Source organism: Silurus aristotelis (assembly GCF_946808225.1).
Source record: "Silurus aristotelis genome assembly, chromosome: 4".
Taxonomy (NCBI): domain Eukaryota; kingdom Metazoa; phylum Chordata; class Actinopteri; order Siluriformes; family Siluridae; genus Silurus; species Silurus aristotelis.
Window position 1 is genome coordinate 11492631 of NC_139577.1, and position 17279 is coordinate 11509909.

At 37.8% G+C, this 17279-nt stretch overlaps 2 protein-coding genes across 14 annotated transcripts in view; one reads left to right on the forward strand and one right to left on the reverse strand.

The window, feature by feature from the left end:
• The window catches only part of ubr2 (ubiquitin protein ligase E3 component n-recognin 2), a 47720-nt gene extending 35487 nt beyond the window's left edge, over positions 1-12233 (forward strand). For 2 of the 13 annotated variants that reach the window (XM_083539845.1, XM_083539850.1), the window contains exons 32-47: positions 471-629; positions 1631-1737; positions 2273-2342; positions 2444-2592; positions 2737-2792; positions 4290-4386; positions 4468-4535; positions 6292-6427; positions 6691-6787; positions 6972-7099; positions 8536-8644; positions 8742-8798; positions 8890-8970; positions 9069-9239; positions 10247-10348; positions 10433-12233. In XM_083539845.1, coding sequence (XP_083395971.1) covers positions 471-629; positions 1631-1737; positions 2273-2342; positions 2444-2592; positions 2737-2792; positions 4290-4386; positions 4468-4535; positions 6292-6427; positions 6691-6787; positions 6972-7099; positions 8536-8644; positions 8742-8798; positions 8890-8970; positions 9069-9239; positions 10247-10348; positions 10433-10574 — 1729 coding nt within the window. In that variant the 3' untranslated portion in view covers positions 10575-12233. The remainder of the gene's footprint in view (positions 1-470; positions 630-1630; positions 1738-2272; positions 2343-2443; positions 2593-2736; positions 2793-4289; positions 4387-4467; positions 4536-6291; positions 6428-6690; positions 6788-6971; positions 7100-8535; positions 8645-8741; positions 8799-8889; positions 8971-9068; positions 9240-10246; positions 10349-10432) is intronic. The other 11 variants (XM_083539854.1, XM_083539855.1, XM_083539856.1 and 8 more) reach the window with 7 other exon arrangements.
• A 1849-nt stretch (positions 12234-14082) lies between these two features.
• Positions 14083-16975, reverse strand: prph2b (peripherin 2b (retinal degeneration, slow)). Its single transcript, XM_083540078.1, has 3 exons — positions 16109-16975; positions 15154-15400; positions 14083-14589 (listed from the first exon to the last, which is right to left on the reverse strand). Exons 1-3 carry the CDS (start codon positions 16687-16689, stop codon positions 14392-14394), a joined length of 1026 nt encoding a protein of 341 aa, XP_083396204.1. The 5' UTR covers positions 16690-16975; the 3' UTR covers positions 14083-14391.
• Between the last annotated feature and the right edge of the window lie 304 nt (positions 16976-17279).

Sequence of the window (17279 nt, forward strand, 5' to 3'; positions counted from 1 at the left end):
ATTAGTTTCAGTGTAGACACCTGCGGCTTATTTATGTTAAAAATAAAAATATTTGTAAAATTCAGTGCTTATATATGGGTGCGCTTTATAGTCCTGAAATTACGGTACTTGTTCATTTTAAGAGCCCCGTCTTATCTCCTCTTTTATATGTAGTATTGCTCTTTAATAAAGAAAAAGTACTTATTCGATTAATCGTTGGACTAATCGGTAGAAAAGTTAATTACTAAAATAATAGATAGCTAGAGCTTTAGAGTTCCTAAACCCTGTGTCTGTTAAGCTTAACAGCACTGTGGATGAAATTGCTGTCCCTGAATCAGCTGCACAGTCATTTAATTCACTTTTTTTAATAGACTGTAAAAAAAAAAAAAAAAAAAAAAAAAAAAAAAAAACCCCACAACAAAGCAAACCTGTTTTGTTCACATTTGGTGGAAATGAAAATAATGTCTCTGAACCTTGGTGTTTCCCTGCAGGTACTTTGAGGCAGTGCAGGCGAAAGAGCAGCGCAGGCAGCAGCGACTGCGTGTGCATACCAGTTATGATGTAGAGAACGGGGAGTACTTGTGTCCACTCTGTGAGTGTCTCAGTAACACCGTCATTCCTCTCCTGCCCCTCACTAAGACCACCTGCAGGTACTTGTGCAAACTTGTGATTATTTCAAATGAAATTGCTTCGTAATCTGGACACTCATGTTCCAAATATTGTACTGATTTAATTCATTGTAGTGTTGCTGTAACGTGTAATACCATGGAAGAGTTTCGAAAATTGAATTTCTGGTGTGTGTAGAAACCAATGCAACACAAATCTTTCACTGGTTTTTACATGATTTTTCACTGAATCTGAAAGTTTGATGATTAATGATTAAGTACTGAAAACGCAGTACTGAATCATGAAAATGTGCTAAATGATATAAATATGAACATATTGGTTATAACAAAAAATACAAGCAATACTCAAAGTGGCTTGGTTTGTTACCAGAGCAGAACCGTTGGGGAAACCAATGCAACACAACCTTCCACTGGCTTTTACATGATTTTTTTTTTTTTTTACTGCCACCGAGACAATTTATTTCAGTAAATGTTAGTGGTCGACCGAATGGGTTTTACCGATATTTATAGCTGGGTTGGCTCGTAATTGCTGATAACCGATTAAATCAACCGATGGATGGATACTGGATAAAACCAGTCAAAAGCAATCACTCCATGTAAAATAGTACTGAACTTTTTTACAAAAATAAAAAACTGTACTGAATCATGAAAATGTGCTAAATGAAATAAATATGTATATATTAATTATATTAACAAATATTGACGGGGGGAAAAAATGCATTCAAACTGAAACAAAAAAGTAACACTGCAAATAAAAAAAAACTGTTGCATCCAAAATGATTAAAAAGACACTTCAAATAAACATGTGGTGTCAGTAAGTCGCCTCTAGTGGCCGCTCTCGTACTGTATAACGCAACTTGTAAAAATGATCAGTACGGATTTTTGTCGATACCTCCAGCAATTCACTACCGGTGCCGATTAATCGGCAAAGCTGATGAATCGGTTTGGTAAATGTCCCTATTGTTGCATGAAATAATTTTTTTTCTTTGCTAATTATTAAAATGCACGAGCGTTTGTTGTTGCAGCAGTAGTGAGCAGCCAGGTCTGGCTCATTGGCTAAATACTACCTGCCAGCAGATCAGAGCCTTGCACTGTGCTCATAACAAGGCCAAGCCAACAAGTGAGTATAGAAGTGAGTGAATATATATACTGTATGGACAACTGGAATTAAGATTCATATGTGCATGTGTATGTGACACTAGTCCCCGTTTGCTGGTATAATAACCTTTACTCTTCTTGGGAGATGATCCCCTAGATTTTAAGAGTATGGTTATGAAGATTTATGCTCATTTGCCTCCAAGCAGTCAGCGTTCCAATTCATCCCAAAGGTGTTCAGAGCTCTATAGCAAGCCATTCAAGGTCTTCCACTTTAATCCAAGTAAACCATATCTTCATGGAGCTGGTTTTGTGCACAGGGGAATTATCATGCTGGTACTGGATTGAGTCGCCTTCTAAAAGACATCTTGTAGAATTGTGTGCCTCCATCTTTGTGGTTGAATTTTGGAGAAGAATTACAAATAGCTTTAAAGATCCGGTGTCTGACTACTTGTCCATGCAATGTGTGTGCATACTCCTTTTTTTTTTTTTTTTTTTTTTTTTTTTTTTTTTTTTTTTTAGTATTTGAGTTCATGTGAATATGGTCTTATTTTGTGGTGTTTGTGTTTTAGATGCTGGAGAGACTGAGATTGTGGAGGATTATCCTCCTCCTGAGGGTTTCAGGCTGGACTACACTCCAGTGTAAGCATACCTGCTGTTTCTGTTTGTAACGTAACATGTCTATGTTGATTCCTTATATCTGAAGCATGGTGTTAACACTGACTTTTTCTGTGCTTTGTTAGCAACCCCTATTCAAGCTCCATAAGAGAGATGCTCACGACATTTGGGACATCAACATATAAAGTTGGCCTTAAGGTGCACCCTAATGAGCAGGACCCTCGTGTGCCTATCATGTGCTGGGGCAGCTGTTCTTACACCATCCAGTCTATAGGTCGGTCTGCACTATTAAGAATTCCTATTTAAGGTTTACAGTGTTTGCTGATATGTGATAGTGTCCAGGTAAATGATTATATTTTTTTTGGTTGTTTGAAAATATTAATATGCATGTATTGTTTTTCTTGTATTTTTTTTTCAGAGAGGTTATTGGTAGATGAAGAGAAGCCTTTGTTTGGAAGCTTACCCTGTAGACAGGTAAACATAACTTATGCCAAGGTGAAATTCTCTTTATATGGTTGGGACGAGTGATAAATTCTGTATCAGAGATAGTATTAGTACTGTTGAAACAATGGCTAAAAGGGTGGTACTACACTTTAATTTCACATGTTTTAACTACACATATATTGTGCATACCACCTAAATCATTATGAATTCTTCGAGGATTTGGAGGTCGACCGATTTTAACAATACTGATATCTAGATTGGATCGTACTTGCAGGTAACTGATTCATTAACTGATGTTTTTTTTTAAATTGATACTGGATTAAAAAAACAACAAGCAAAACACTACATATTACTGAACTGTATTTCAAAAAAACAGTAATAATCATGAAAATGTGCTAAATGTAATAAATATTTACATAATAATTATATTAATAAATATTGAGAAAAATAAGACGTACATTCAAACTGAAACAATAACAGTGGATACTCACAACCTTGACACTTGCGACCTTGATAGTTTGCGACTTTTCATTTAGAACCGGACTAAGAGTAACTAGTGAAACTCATTGAAACATTTCAAAACAGAGTTTGTACTAACAAATTACATAAAAATATTTCAAAAACTATTTTATTACTGAATTATTTGTTTAAAGTAGTAAATAAAACATTGACAAGTTATTCAAAATTTTTGTTGTTTACAGTACATGTACAATTCCCCTTAAAAAATAAACCATCCACAGGAGCGTGAGATTTTATTTATTTATTTTTTGTTACTTGTACACTGTACATCCAAAATTATTAAAAAGGACACTCCAAATAAACAGCACATTCCATCAGTGATTCACCTCTAGAGGTTACTCTCATAAAGACAGCAGAAGTTCTCCACTGCTTCAGCCACAGACTCAACCCGGAAAAACTATGGGTATTGATTTTTACCAATAGTTCCAAGCAACTATCAGTGCCGATTAATCTGCAAAACTGATGAATCAGTTGATCTCTACTATATACATTAAGAGATGCTGCCCAGTTTGTGGTGTCGCTGCAGAAGCGGATATATTTTAACATTGAGACAATTATTAGTAAAAGTGTGTATATTATTGCTTTCTCTCGAATATCTACTGCTAATGTGATGTCTGGTTGTCATAGTCTTTGTTTTCTTTCTTATTGTACACTAAAATATTTAGGTACAGTCATTTGATTTGCTTTTTCTTTTCAAATAAAAATGAACACAATTTATTTCAATTGAAATATAACAAATAATAACTTCTCACATTTCTGAGAACCACTGGTGTTCATATATCCAGAGGTTTGCTACATAGTGTTTGGTGGTCATTTATTCTCTAATATTTCGAATCATAAATATATCTTTGGGCATTATGCTTTTTTTCCTGAGTATTAATTCCTTCTGTTTTCCATATGTTCAATATGTATATTTTGTATCCTAAATATAAAGATGAAAGTAACTGAGAATGGCAGATTCATGAACAGATCTGAATCGTTAAATGCGCCGTGTCTGCTTATGTTTAGGATGACTGTTTGCGTTCCCTGGCTCGGTTTGGCTCGGCTTGCTGGACTGTCTCCTCTCACTTCACTGTGCAACATCACTTCATGCGACTGTTGGCAGGTAGATATATTTTCACTGTATCTCTTCTTTGTAGTTATTTTTGGTTGTAACTGTAACTGTCTGTGTTCATGCTCTGTGCAGCACTTGTTCCTGATCCCAAGGTGGAAAATTCTCCCTGCATTCTGGATGTGGATATGTTTCACTTACTGGTGAGTTGACAAGTTTTTTTTAAACAGCATTTTAGACATTATTTTATTAAACTCAAAATTGAAGAAGAAACCCAGTTGGAAGGCTGTGTAAAATGTTAATAAAAACAGAATTAAATGATATGCAAATTTCATAAAAACCCCAATTTTATTCACAGTAGAACATAAACGTTCCAAAGAACATTTCTTATAGTCCAGTACTCCTGTTAGTTCTCACTCTCCAGTGTTCTGTATAAAAGGGTTCCCCTTTTGAGTCTGGTTCCTCTCAAGGTTTCTTCATAACATCTAAGGGAGTTTTTCCTTGCCACAGTCATTGCAAGCCACAGGCTTGCTCATCAGGGATAAATGCACACCATTCACCTTGACTGTTGATTTCTGTAAAGCTGCTTTGAGACAATGTCTGTTGTGAAAAGCGCTATAGAAATAAACTTGACTTGACTATTTGAAGGAGAAAATAAGGTCATTTTGAATTTGATGGCTGTAAAACATTTTAAAGTTGAGACATAGCCAGGTTTATCACTACTGTGTAGCATCCCCTCTTCTTTTAACAACAGCCTGTATGTGTCTTGGAACTGAGGAGACAAGCTGCTGGAGATGATTTGATCATATTTTTCAGTTTGTGAAAGGTCTGAACTGCAGGCGGAAAAGATAAGCATTCATACTCTTTTACTCTGAAGCCATGATGTAATTATTGCATAATGAACTTAAGAATTGTCTTGATAAAAATAGCAAAACCTCCTATACCACAGGAAAGGTGGATTTAAACTGTTCAGGGATAACAAGCCTGGTGGTCCCTCTCCATCTTAGTCTGGATGATGTGGCATTCATGGTTTCCAAAAAAATTTAAAATTAATGGTCTGACCACAGAACAGTTTGAAAGAGCTTTGGCCCAGAGAGGATGACTGTGTTTTTGGATTATTTTCACATATGGCTTCTTCTTTGCATGACTGAGCATTAACCTGCATTTGTGGATGGTACAGAGGGACCGTGTTCAAAGACATTGATTTCCATTACAGAATCCTGCTGTTTTTATCGCAGTGCTGCCTGAGGGCTCAAAGATCACGGGCATCCAATATTACCCTTGTTCCCTTGCATAGAGAGGTTCCTCTGAATTCCCTGAATCATTTTAATGATTTTAAGTAATGTAAATAAAGAGATTTTGCATAGTCTTTTGCAATGCAATTTGTAGATGCAGGTTTACACGAATTGGTAACGCTATGCTCATCTTTCCTTCTGAGAGACCCTGCATCTCTAAGATACTTTTTTTTGTACCCAGTCATTTTACTGACTAGTTGTAAAAAGTTCCCCCAGCTGTTTGTTTATTTATTTATTTTTATTAAGTAACTCTTTTTAAACCAGCTTTTTGTTGCCCTCATTCTAACTTTATGGAGACTTATGGCTATCAAAAAAATTTCCATAGTTTAAAATTCTGTTTTCTATGTGCTTTTGTGAATATTGTATGGGTTTATAAGATTATCAATTTGTTGCAGTTTGTTTATTCACATTTTACAGGGCATCACAACTTTTTTGGAATTGGGAGTTGTAAAATAGTAGTTCTAGAATTTCCAGTCCTTCAAATGTAGTCTCTGAATCCACCTCTCTCCTGTTTCTTATTTGTGTGTGTGTGTGTGTGTGTGTGTGTGTGTGTGTGTGTGTGTGTGTGTGTGTGTGTGTGTGTGTGTGTGTGTGTGTGTGTGTGTGTGTGTGTGTGTGTGTGTGTGTGTGTGTGTGTGTGTGTGTGTGTGTGTGTGTGTGTTAGGTGAGTCTGGTGCTGTCCTATTCAGCGTTGCACTGCTTGGACTTCTCTGGACTGAGCGCAGATACGGCACAGCTGCATTTCCTCCACTTGGTTACTGTAGCTCACGTGGTCCAGATTCTCCTCACCTCTGCGCCAGGTAAGAGCATGTACAACTTAACAACAGATGGGGGGCTGCAACAGGTGAACAGCCTTGGTTTCGCCTCCGAAATGGGAATTAAGTTTTGAGTTCAGCGTTTTTTTTGTCAAAACCCACTGCTTATTAAAGTCATCCAACCTGGAGCATATTGCAGGTCAAAACACATTAATGGTGTCCTGGAAATTGCTCCCAAACTTGCATATTATTACCAATTTTTAGCAGTAATTTGAAAGCCCTTGTTAACATGGGTGGTGTGTCCACAGAGGAGCTGACTATGGAGCAGGAGAGTGAAGAAATGGAGCGAGAGGAGGAAGAGAAAATCTGTCTTCTCTATAACACGCTAAGAGCTCATCTAGGCTGGTGAGAAAGCTGTGCTGATGATTATGATTTTATTCTTATCTCAGTCCCATGTGCTCTTTTAAACCCTTTTATCAAATAACACTTATGTAAGCCTGAGAAAAGTAGTGTTTTGAATTCATTCACAATATTAAGTTTGCAGACTGCTAGAAATCACTTTAATGTTTTTTTTTTTCTTTCTTCTAAGTCTGCGTGAGGTTAGCTCGGGCTGGCATCTCTGGCGTTGTGTAAAGGCGGGCATCCTGCCCTTCCTCAGAGGAGCTGCTCTGTTCTTTCACCATCTCAATGGAGTTCCCACTCCATCTGAGCTCCATGGTAATGCATCATTTTCTCTTTATTTTTTTCCTTTTTTTTCATGAACTTGTCAAGCTACATTTTCTCTTCTTTTCATGCGCACAACACGTTCAATTTTGCATTTGTAATGTTCTCACGTTGGCTGTGCCCTAGCGGAGTTTAGGAACTGTTTAAGGTGGTTTGGATTATGTAAGGTGGTTATGGGAATTATGTTTATTAGTACAGAGGTACATACAGAATGTGTGAACACAACACAGAAGACATAATGCATGAAACTTCAAAGGTGTCAGAAGGCTAGGCTTATAGATAAGCTGGACGGTGCCAGAGAAATTTATTAAAAAACTACTTGGCTTCATTTTAAATAAGATAACCTAACTAATAGCAAATTGAAACTAGCTGACTATTGTAGGCTAAAGTGACAAAAAAAGGTTGCACCCTTCCCTCTAACCAAGGGATCATAAAACCCACGTGCTGGAATGTAGGTGCATGCGCACTGTCTTACCTGTTCTCGTACAGAGTGAGCTAATATATGACAGAAGGGACAATAGGCTGCCAAGGCTGGAACAGAAAACTGGTTTTCACAATAGGCTCTGCCTCGTCTGGTCAGGTTTTTGGTTTTGATTGGTTTCTTCCCTGCAATCGTTTAATTATAATTGTCAGGGGATTTCAAAGACAGAGGGGGAAAAAAAACACCCAAATTACCATGTAACGGCACTTGAACTTGCAACTGCTTCCACCAGGTGGTGCTATCTGATCAAAAGTTGGCCTAGATCTTAACAGGATCAGTATCAGAATAAGGAAGAGCTTCATTGCCATGTATGTTTGCACTTACAAGAAATTTGTTTTAGTGACAGATGCTTCCATTTGCAAAACTTTTTACAATAGATAAATAGGAAAAAATTTCATATTTTTCTATAAAAAAAACTATTAAAGGTATTATTGCACAGAAAAATACAGAAATGAGTAAATAAAAAGTGGTGTTGCACATATTTTTCTTGCACAATGGGAAACATTTCATGAGGCAGATTACCTGGGGAAGGAAACCTTCATTGTGGGAAGAGCAGGAGAAGTTCTTCAGTTTTTTCGGGTTGAGAGCGGAGATTCGGCAGATGTATACTAGGCAGCGCAGTTCTAAAGCTGGTTTACTTTCCGCACTTACATGACCTAAACCACTGCGATGTCGAGCAAACCGTTGAAATAGTCGAAAAACTATAAATGTGTGTTGTGTGTTCTGCCAAATATTTAGCAGTTTATCCCTACTTGGGGGGAAAAAAAACATTAAAGTAACTGCAGCGCTATCTGCAGCACCATCTTGGAACAATCCTCCCTATTAGATGAGGTTAGTATAAATAAAGAGTATTTTTAATTGTCTGGTTAGTTGTCAGAGGTAGTCACATCGACTCTGCAAGTTCCTCTTGATCATTGATCAGTTGTTCCTTCTCTGTTCCCTACTCTAGCTGTAGGTGCTTGTGAATGGGAGACACTGTGTGCATATCTGTGTCTGCCCTCCAACCTGCTCCAGCTCTTTTATAATCACCTGGAGATTCTGGAACCCCTGCTTCAGGGGTGAGAAATACATAATGAAGCTTCAGGTTTTCTCTGAACGCTGATTGTATTTGAATGTAGACACATAACACTTGTTTTTTGGTCATCTGTCCTGCAGGTGGTGCTCACATCCAGGCATACAACAGTGTCTTCAGTCACCTGAATCCCTTATAAGGTGAGGGTTCTTTTTCTGCCTTTGCTTTGAGGTGGTGGTTTTAAAAACTAAAGGGTTTGAAAATCATTTATTTATTTTTATCACCCCCAAGTAGTTTTCCTCGGGAATCCAATAAACTCATTGTTTTGCCTGAGGACTACAGTGCACTGATCAACCAAGCTTCCAGCTTCACGTAAGTTTAATTTGGATTGCACTTATTTATAACCATTATCTGCTCACACCAGAGTTCTGATTGACGTTTATATTTATTGCTTTTGTGTATATTTGTAGTTGTCCTAAGTCGGGCGGAGACAAGTCTCGTGCTCCAACGCTATGCTTGGTGTGTGGCACAATGCTGTGTTCCCAGAGCTACTGCTGCCAGACCGAGCTGGAAGGCGAGGACGTTGGAGCGTGTACTGCACACACTTTTGCCTGCGGTGCTGGTGTTGGCATTTTCCTCAGGTTAGGAGGGAAGGAGGGTTTGTGTTGATTGCCTAGGTTGTAGGTGCAGTGCTTACCTGTCATGGATGTGCATTCAGTTGATTTTAAAAAGGAATAACACCAGCATTAAAGTCTTCTGTTAATAAACTACATATTACCATGTTTTGGTTACCTTGTGACCAATCCAGTGAATAACTTGCACACTGGAGATAAGGATGTGCACCTCGATAACTGGGACTGGTCTCAATGCATTGCATTGCGATACGCTCCCATTACGATGCAGTGCGATCCGAATTCAATCCGATTCATCACAGTGCGATGGAAAATCCATCATGCTATACGATTTACTAGGGGACAGAAAGTTCACTATTTCTTAAAAGAAAGATTAAATAATCTTTTCCTGTTCTGTCTCTAGGAAGATGCAGCTCTACCTCTGCCATGTTAATCTGTATTCTATGTGACTCTTAAGCACGTCTCGGTCTCCGTATGTTGTGATACTTCATTCACGTAGCAGCAGCGGTGCTGAGAGAACGCGCTTGAGAGACAGTTTACCGAGGGGAAAATCAATCTATATAACATTTATTGGTCACAATTTTAAATAATAAAATTGTTGCATATCCACTAATTATATGTCGAAAGCGTGCATGGTGTTATACGTTAGCTTCACTGTTCTTACTGTGCAAGCGTTCATGGGTTCTTGGGTTTGTTCTGAAGATCTTATCACCACCGACAAGGAGGTAAAACGCCTACATTAGCCATAGCGGATTAAAAGGTGCGTCTCCTCTCTCTCGCTATACTCTCACAGACTCTTCTTTCACGCCATTCCAAATCCCTGTTCTCATGGTATTATCTCCATTTCTTATGTAATGTTATAACCTCAAATTTCACTCATGTTTTTTACCAATGCAAATGCCAACTTGTGTCCAATTGCATCACATCGTTACCTTTCATGCCGATGCACCAATCTTACTATCCACATATGTGTCTCTACTTTGCACTATGTAAAAAAACATCCTAATTTTTGACAGGGTGAGGGAGAGTCAGGTTCTTTTCCTGGCTGGAAAGACGAAGGGCTGTTTTTATGCTCCCCCATACCTTGATGACTACGGAGAAACCGACCAAGGGCTCAGGTGAGACATTAAACCCTGCAGATGTAAAGCAAACGTCTTCAAACGGCACGGATTAAATGATCTGTTCTTGTTCCCCCATTCCAGACGGGGGAACCCTTTGCACCTGTGCCATGAGCGCTACAGGAAGATTCAGAAGCTCTGGCGCCAACACAGCATCACAGAGGAGATCGGTCATGCCCAGGAAGCTAATCAGACTCTGGTGGGCATTGACTGGCAGCATCTGTGAAATGACTTCCCAAGAGGTCCTGGAGATTCTTGGCCGATGCCAAATCTAAGCTAACCAGAGCTCTGCACATTTACAGCAGAGGTGGCCAGACCAGTGCTGCCTCATGCACACTCCTCCATACATCCCTAACCCCACTTTTTTTTTCTTTCTTTCTTCTCCTTTTGTGGGAATGAATGCATGGCTTTTAATTTTTTTTTTTGTTTCTTTTTTTGGAGGTGTTCTTACTTCTGACTTTATTATTTGATCGAAATTGATGATTAAAAAAATATGAAAAAAATTAAAAACAATTGCCAAGGTATTTAACTGCGAAAGGATACATTCCCCTGTAGCATTGGTTTTCAAAGTAACTGAAAGAACAGAGAGAAGCTATTTAAGTTCTGTCTGTCCCTTAAGCTATTAACTTATTTTATGCTCTTCATCTCCAGTACTGTTTACTGCACAGACGCAGTTCTCTGATCGCTTTACTATTAAATAATGCTGGTGTTTTTCTCTCCGACGCAAGCACAATGTTCCTCAACGACCCTTGGGTTTGAATAGTAGCCATAATGGAATGGCGTCATCTTCAGGTCATACGGCTGACTCCCTTTCTCTCTGTTCCCCATCACTGCAATATCTCTGCTGGGGGACACCCAGGACCTGAGCCCTTTAGTGAAGCTAACAGAAGCCAAACTGAGGAAATCTGGGAGCATGCACACATGTGACGTGTGTCTATCTGTCAGTGCCTGTTGTGCGTGTACTTCGTGAGATCGTAAGGCCGGTGTGTTTATAAGCGTAATGGATTTATATCGTCGTCTACGTGAACAGAACGAATTGAACACCGTTGTCAGGTTTCGCAACCTATTTTTTATTTTTTTTTGCTCTTATTTATGTGTAGCTTTGAAATTTTATCATGGAGAACCTCCACTTCGGGGGAAATAGGTTTCCGATTATTTGCTTTTGTGTTGAAGCTTATTACAGCTACTGACTTAGCGAGCGAGCGTGGGTGTGTGTGTGTGTGTGTGTGTGTGTGTGGTATTTGAATTTTAAGCTGTGACAGCAATTTTGTTAAAAACAATTAAAATAAGAGGGAAAATAACTATATAATTTTCTTCACATGTTCATCCCATGATCCTCTATAATAAACTCAATCTTGGGCAATCTTTATTGGACACAACCATTTTTTTTAACATCATGTCAATCAAATTACTAACATGGGCAGATGTGAATTCACTTCCTGCTCCAATGCGATGAAGAAAATCGTATTACCGGTCACCTCATGTTGGCAGCAATCCTCACGAAATGTCCGAGAAATGGAACAGCGCTTGGGACGTCAAATATGAACTGATGACGCGGTTGAACAGCATCGAGATGGTGACACTGAAGTGGTAATGATTCCTGCTTATTCACATGATGTAAAAAGAAAAAAAAGTGGTTTCACTCAATTCAGACAGGATATATATATTTTTTTTCTCTCTCTCTTCTCAAAGCGTGTACATGCGCGCGCACACACTCGAGGTCTTCTCAGGCTTTCCTTGGGGTTTTCTCACAATAAGCATGTCTCCTTTGTCGAGGTTTAATTGGAATCTGACGTCTAAGGCTTACTTGTTAATATGTGAATTATTGTATAAATTGATACATTGTACAATATTGTAAAACAAAAATAAAATAAGAAAAAAGGAATGAAGTGTGTAGTGTGTTGGATGTTTTGTAGTGCATGCTTGATTCTCATTACATGCTGTCAATATTACTATCCACAGATTTCCTGTAAGCTCCTGTTGTGTCCTGGCATTTTTGTTTCAAAATGTGGTAATGCCAACACAAAGGAATGGTTACAGAGGTCATGAGTTCAAATCTCAGCACCATTAAGTTACCATCGCTGGGTCCTCGAGCGAAGTCCTTAACCACTCGGATGCCCTGGATAAGGTCGTCTCCAAAATGCCTTAAATGTTACAACCTAGACGTTTTTAATACATCATACCAGTCCCCAAATTCAACAAGTATTTTATCATTGGTATAACTGGTCTCTTCCTACCACTCCACTAAGCTTGCTGTGAACAGAGATTTGCCTGCTCTGCTGGATATCCCAAGGTGCCTTTTGTCCTGTGCCTGCGTCAGAGTTACCGGTCCCTGAGTTTCACCTGAACGAGGCAAAGCTTTATCAAAGCAGCTTACGCTATACTCATGTCCTCACCCATCACTTATAGGCTTTATAGGTGAAGGCAATTCAAGATGACAGATGCCCTTTTTACCTTTCTGCCAGTCAGTTTCAAATGTGGTCCTGTTAATAATTGTGAACTAAAGAAGATTTGTGGTTGAGATTTCTATTTGGAAGGAAAAAAACTAGTTTTAATAGTAAAAAAAAAAATAAAAAAGTGTCCTGGGAAGCATGTAGTACTTCCTGCCTTTATTCTTTATCCTATAATCTAAAGCGGAACACATGCTTGGGTGTCCCAACCTCTTTTCTCGGCGTCTTTGTTACTAAGACATTTTGTTACTTCCCTCTATCCGATATGTCTATAAGAAAAACCTTAGCACGTTTTTAATGTATAGACGTGCTGAAATCACTGAGAATGTCCAACGATCCATAGAATCTCAAAAAGTTAGTTTAACAGCTTTATCATGCACAAGTCTCTATATATTCCAACACTCCGTAGTAATTCTGTATAGTGAAAAGATGAAACGCAAAATAATACGTATAAATTAACAATGTAGCTGCATGAAATACAACAAACACAACAGGTTTTGGGTTGACCCAAAAGTGAGCTGTGCAAACAGAAAATTCTGTACAAAAATGCTGGTCAAGTGTAAATTCTTGATGAAACCAGGTTTTAAGAGGTTAATTTTGGAAATATTCCATGTTGGAAACTTTCCAGAAAATTATGGGAAGTTACAGAAGTTTTTGGGAATTAATTAGAAATTTGGGGAAGTGTATGTGTGTGTATGTATATATATATATATATATATATATATATATATATATATGTGTGTGTGTGTATATATATATATATATATATATATATATATATATATATATATATATATATATATATATATATATATATGTGTGTGTGTATATATATATATATGTATATATATATATATATATATATATATATATATATATATATATATATATATACACTGTATTATATATATATATATATATATATATATATATATATATATATATATATATATACACTGTATTATATACAAACATTTTTGTTTGGTTATAAGCTGACATGCAAAAAAAAAAAAAAAAGCGGATACAGAGTCAAAAAAATTACATTTTCGAGCTTACACACGGCACAAGGAAGTTTTGAACAAATCTGTGTCATTTGTAAATACTCCCCAAAGTGGAATTTTTTTTACATTATTTTGTGTGCAGGATTCAAGAATTAAAACTTTGTTTAAACCAAGATTATTCTGCAATATATATTGTTTTTCAACTACATGTGAGTTCTCTAAATTCCTAGTTTATTCTCATATATTCCTGTTAATTCCCATGGCAATTCTCCAATTTTGTAACCCTACACCTCATTTAGGGATCACATATTGATGAGAGTGCTGCATCTTTAATTCCTTTATATTATATATCAGTTTATTGACCACCAAATTTCTTTTTCTTACTATCTATAAACCTTTCTTTCTGAAACTATTGAAATGTGTATTTACATGCCAATATGAACATTTACATTTTTCTCAAATCATTAAGGTTTCATAAATAATCTTTTGCGTAATCTTAATTGTACAGCCCACAGAAACAATACATTTCCAAGCGCTTATGTGATGTATGTCAATGTTTGTAGGAATGTGTTTTCTGTCCAGAAGGATATCTTCAGCTGCCACTGGCACTGGAAGCAGCCTCAGCCCCCTCCACCTGATTTGTTTTCCCGACTGATTTGATCTTTTGCAGGACATTGGACACAGTCTCTTTCACACTCTTTTCCAACAGCCAGCCTTCACTCTCACTCTCGGGGTTCTCGACGGTCTCCAAAGAGGTTGTCAGGTACTTCAGCCCAACCATATCTGCAACCTACAACACGGTTGCAAAAACAAAACAGAAAAATGTCTCGTTCAGTGTTCTGGATAATCTCAGGTGCCATCAAGCCTAAATATTTACTTCAACTCTCATACCTGATGGCTTTACTATTTATTGACCAATATACAAAAATCTTCCACATCCATCACCTTCACTGGGTCACCCTTTGATTTGTTTATTCTAGGAAGAGTGTCTGGAGTTCTGCTAAAGCTTATCCGACTGAGATACTCGCATTCGGTGTTACATCAGTGCTTATATAACCTCAAACAGACACGATTCTTCAAACGCTATAGCAAAGGTCTTCAAATAGATTCACAAACGTCTGGTTTTCATTCCAACCAAGCACAAGACACCTGATTTCACTTGTCTAATTATTTCACCTTGGAGTCTAATCAACTACCAAGTGTACCTCATATTGAAAACATGCAGCCACAACAGCCCTTTAGTGGATAAGATTGAGGACCCCTGTGATATAGTATACATTTCATTTCTTATCCCTTGCCAGTGTTCAATTTATTGCTGTTATGTTTTAGGTTAGGGTACCATATTTTCTTTCACCTGCAAGACCATGACTAGCAGCACAAGACCCCCGATGCTGTTCATCATCCCTGCATAGTAGGAGACCAGAGCTTCACGGCAACCTCGGGTCCAGATGTTTAGCTCTTCAGTGTGATGGTCGTAGTCATAGTGAGCTGAGTTATTGGTCAGATGGTGCTGGATGCAAGGCCGTGGAGAACCAGGGTTGCAGCAGCTAAACGGAACGCTGTCCATAAGATATTTACCTTCAACGTTGCTCATGATACGGCTGTGGAAACATTAGAAGCATACAAGTAACGGATCTGTAAAGACCATCATTTATAACACAGCCGTAATAAATTTAATAAGGTTTAATAAAGAAAATAGTCTTGGTATTGAGACCCAAAATATTCTAATACTTTCCCTGATTATTCTTATATTATTAAACCTTTGCATTATTTAATAATTAGGGAAAAAACATCTAGATTTTCATTTTAATGGTGGTGGAACATTATTTCTCTGTCCAAAATCTCCACCTGGTGCTTGATTGGCTTGAGATCTGTTGACCACAGCATGTGATTTACATAATTTGCATACTCTTTCAACCATTCAGTGAAACCTAATGACCTGTATATGGGGGTGTTGTCATCCTGGAAAAACCACTCCCATCAGGATATAAATATTTCATCATAGTGACTATCATATATCACATCATTGGTTATTACATTTTACAACTAATAAATTATAATTTAGATATAATTTAGTCAAGAGGGTTTTTTCCATATCTGCTTTCAGAGCTCAGCAGATAAGTGTGGAAATCTTAGTTTGTGAGGCATAAACAGCTCTAAATCACAACAGCCTAAACACTAAAATTCTGTTTTTCTATTCCTCTAGTTTATCATTAACATAATTTGATGTTAATGGTGAAAATCCACATATTATCTCAATGTCCTACACCCGTTAATTTTAATGAGTTGTACAAAGTAAAAGCACTTACTCTTTGACCTCATCGTTGCTGAAATCCAGGTAGCGGTTGCTAACCCACTGGATCTCAAACCAGTCTCTAAAGTTGTTGTTGCCACAGCAACGGAACTCAATCTGGGTCATGTCCAGCATCCTCTTCATGAAGCATCGCCCCGGTGTGTCTGTGTCTTTGTAGTATTTCATCCCATTTTTAAGACCTTCAGCCAGGGCAAAGTGCAGAGAAATCTGCATTAGGAAGCAAAGCAGAGCCATGATGAAGAGGATGATGGACAAGATAAAGCATCCACACAGGTAAATCTTCAACATGGGCTTCCACTTGGAAAATTTGACTGAATCTAGTGAGTCATGACAGACTTTGCCACCAAAAGCATTGATCCCGCATGCAGCCAGTCCTACCAGGATGAGCAGGTTGGGTACAAAATGACTTTCATTATTGTCCATCATCTCACTTCTTTTGCGAAGTTCAATCTTGAAGAAAAGGCCCATGGTGAAGATGAGGATCCCACCAATGACTGCAAGCCAGTAAAGGAGCCATAGTCCCTGAGCTAGTTTGATCCGTTTGGCCAAGTCAAATTTTAAAACCATCAGAGCCATGTTTTGTTCCTTGATTTGTTATTCTGTCCTGTTTTAAAAATAAATTATATAAATTGTTTTTCACCAGCTTACTTCTGTATTCCATTCCAAAATGGTGCTTCCAACGAATCCATGCCAATAATTTTCCTCCACATGATCATTCTGACCATCCAGAACTCACAGAGGTCCAGAGTATTGGAAAATAATATTGCATAAAATTGACCAAAAAGTGGCAGTTCCCCTTCCTAAAAAAAAAGGGGGCGAGCAGCTGAGGCATTAAGTGATTGAAGCAACGAGTTTCTTTACGTCATGCTAAACCCTTCTAATCAGCCTTGATCTCATGTTCAGCAGAGGAACCTTGCGGTGTAATCCTTTATCTTTCTGTGTAATTGGTTTGTTGCTTCAGTTTTTCCTGCTGAACAGCACAGTGGGAGGAGAGTTACATTTCTAAATCTTAGACTATTGCAGCATTGATCAGGCACAGAAAGCATGGTGTAAATGGGTGGTCTAAATAAATGTGACTTTAGCTCAATCTGGGGTTTTAATCAGGTTGGAGGGAATTATTATTATTAACTCCTGAAAACAATCAACTATGGTGCAAAACCTCAAGA

What these genes read in the sequence shown, in the direction of transcription:
- prph2b (XM_083540078.1), bottom strand. Translation starts at nt 16,689, where the DNA reads ATGGCTCTGATGGTTTTAAAATTTGACTTGGCCAAACGGATCAAACTA. An exon ending in AGCAACGATGAGGTCAAAGA is followed by an intron (nt 15,401 to 16,108) that starts GTAAGTGCTTTT and finishes ATGTTTCCACAG; the next exon opens with CCGTATCATGAGCAACGTTG. An exon ending in TGCTAGTCATGGTCTTGCAG is followed by an intron (nt 14,590 to 15,153) that starts GTGAAAGAAAAT and finishes ACCGTGTTGTAG; the next exon opens with GTTGCAGATATGGTTGGGCT.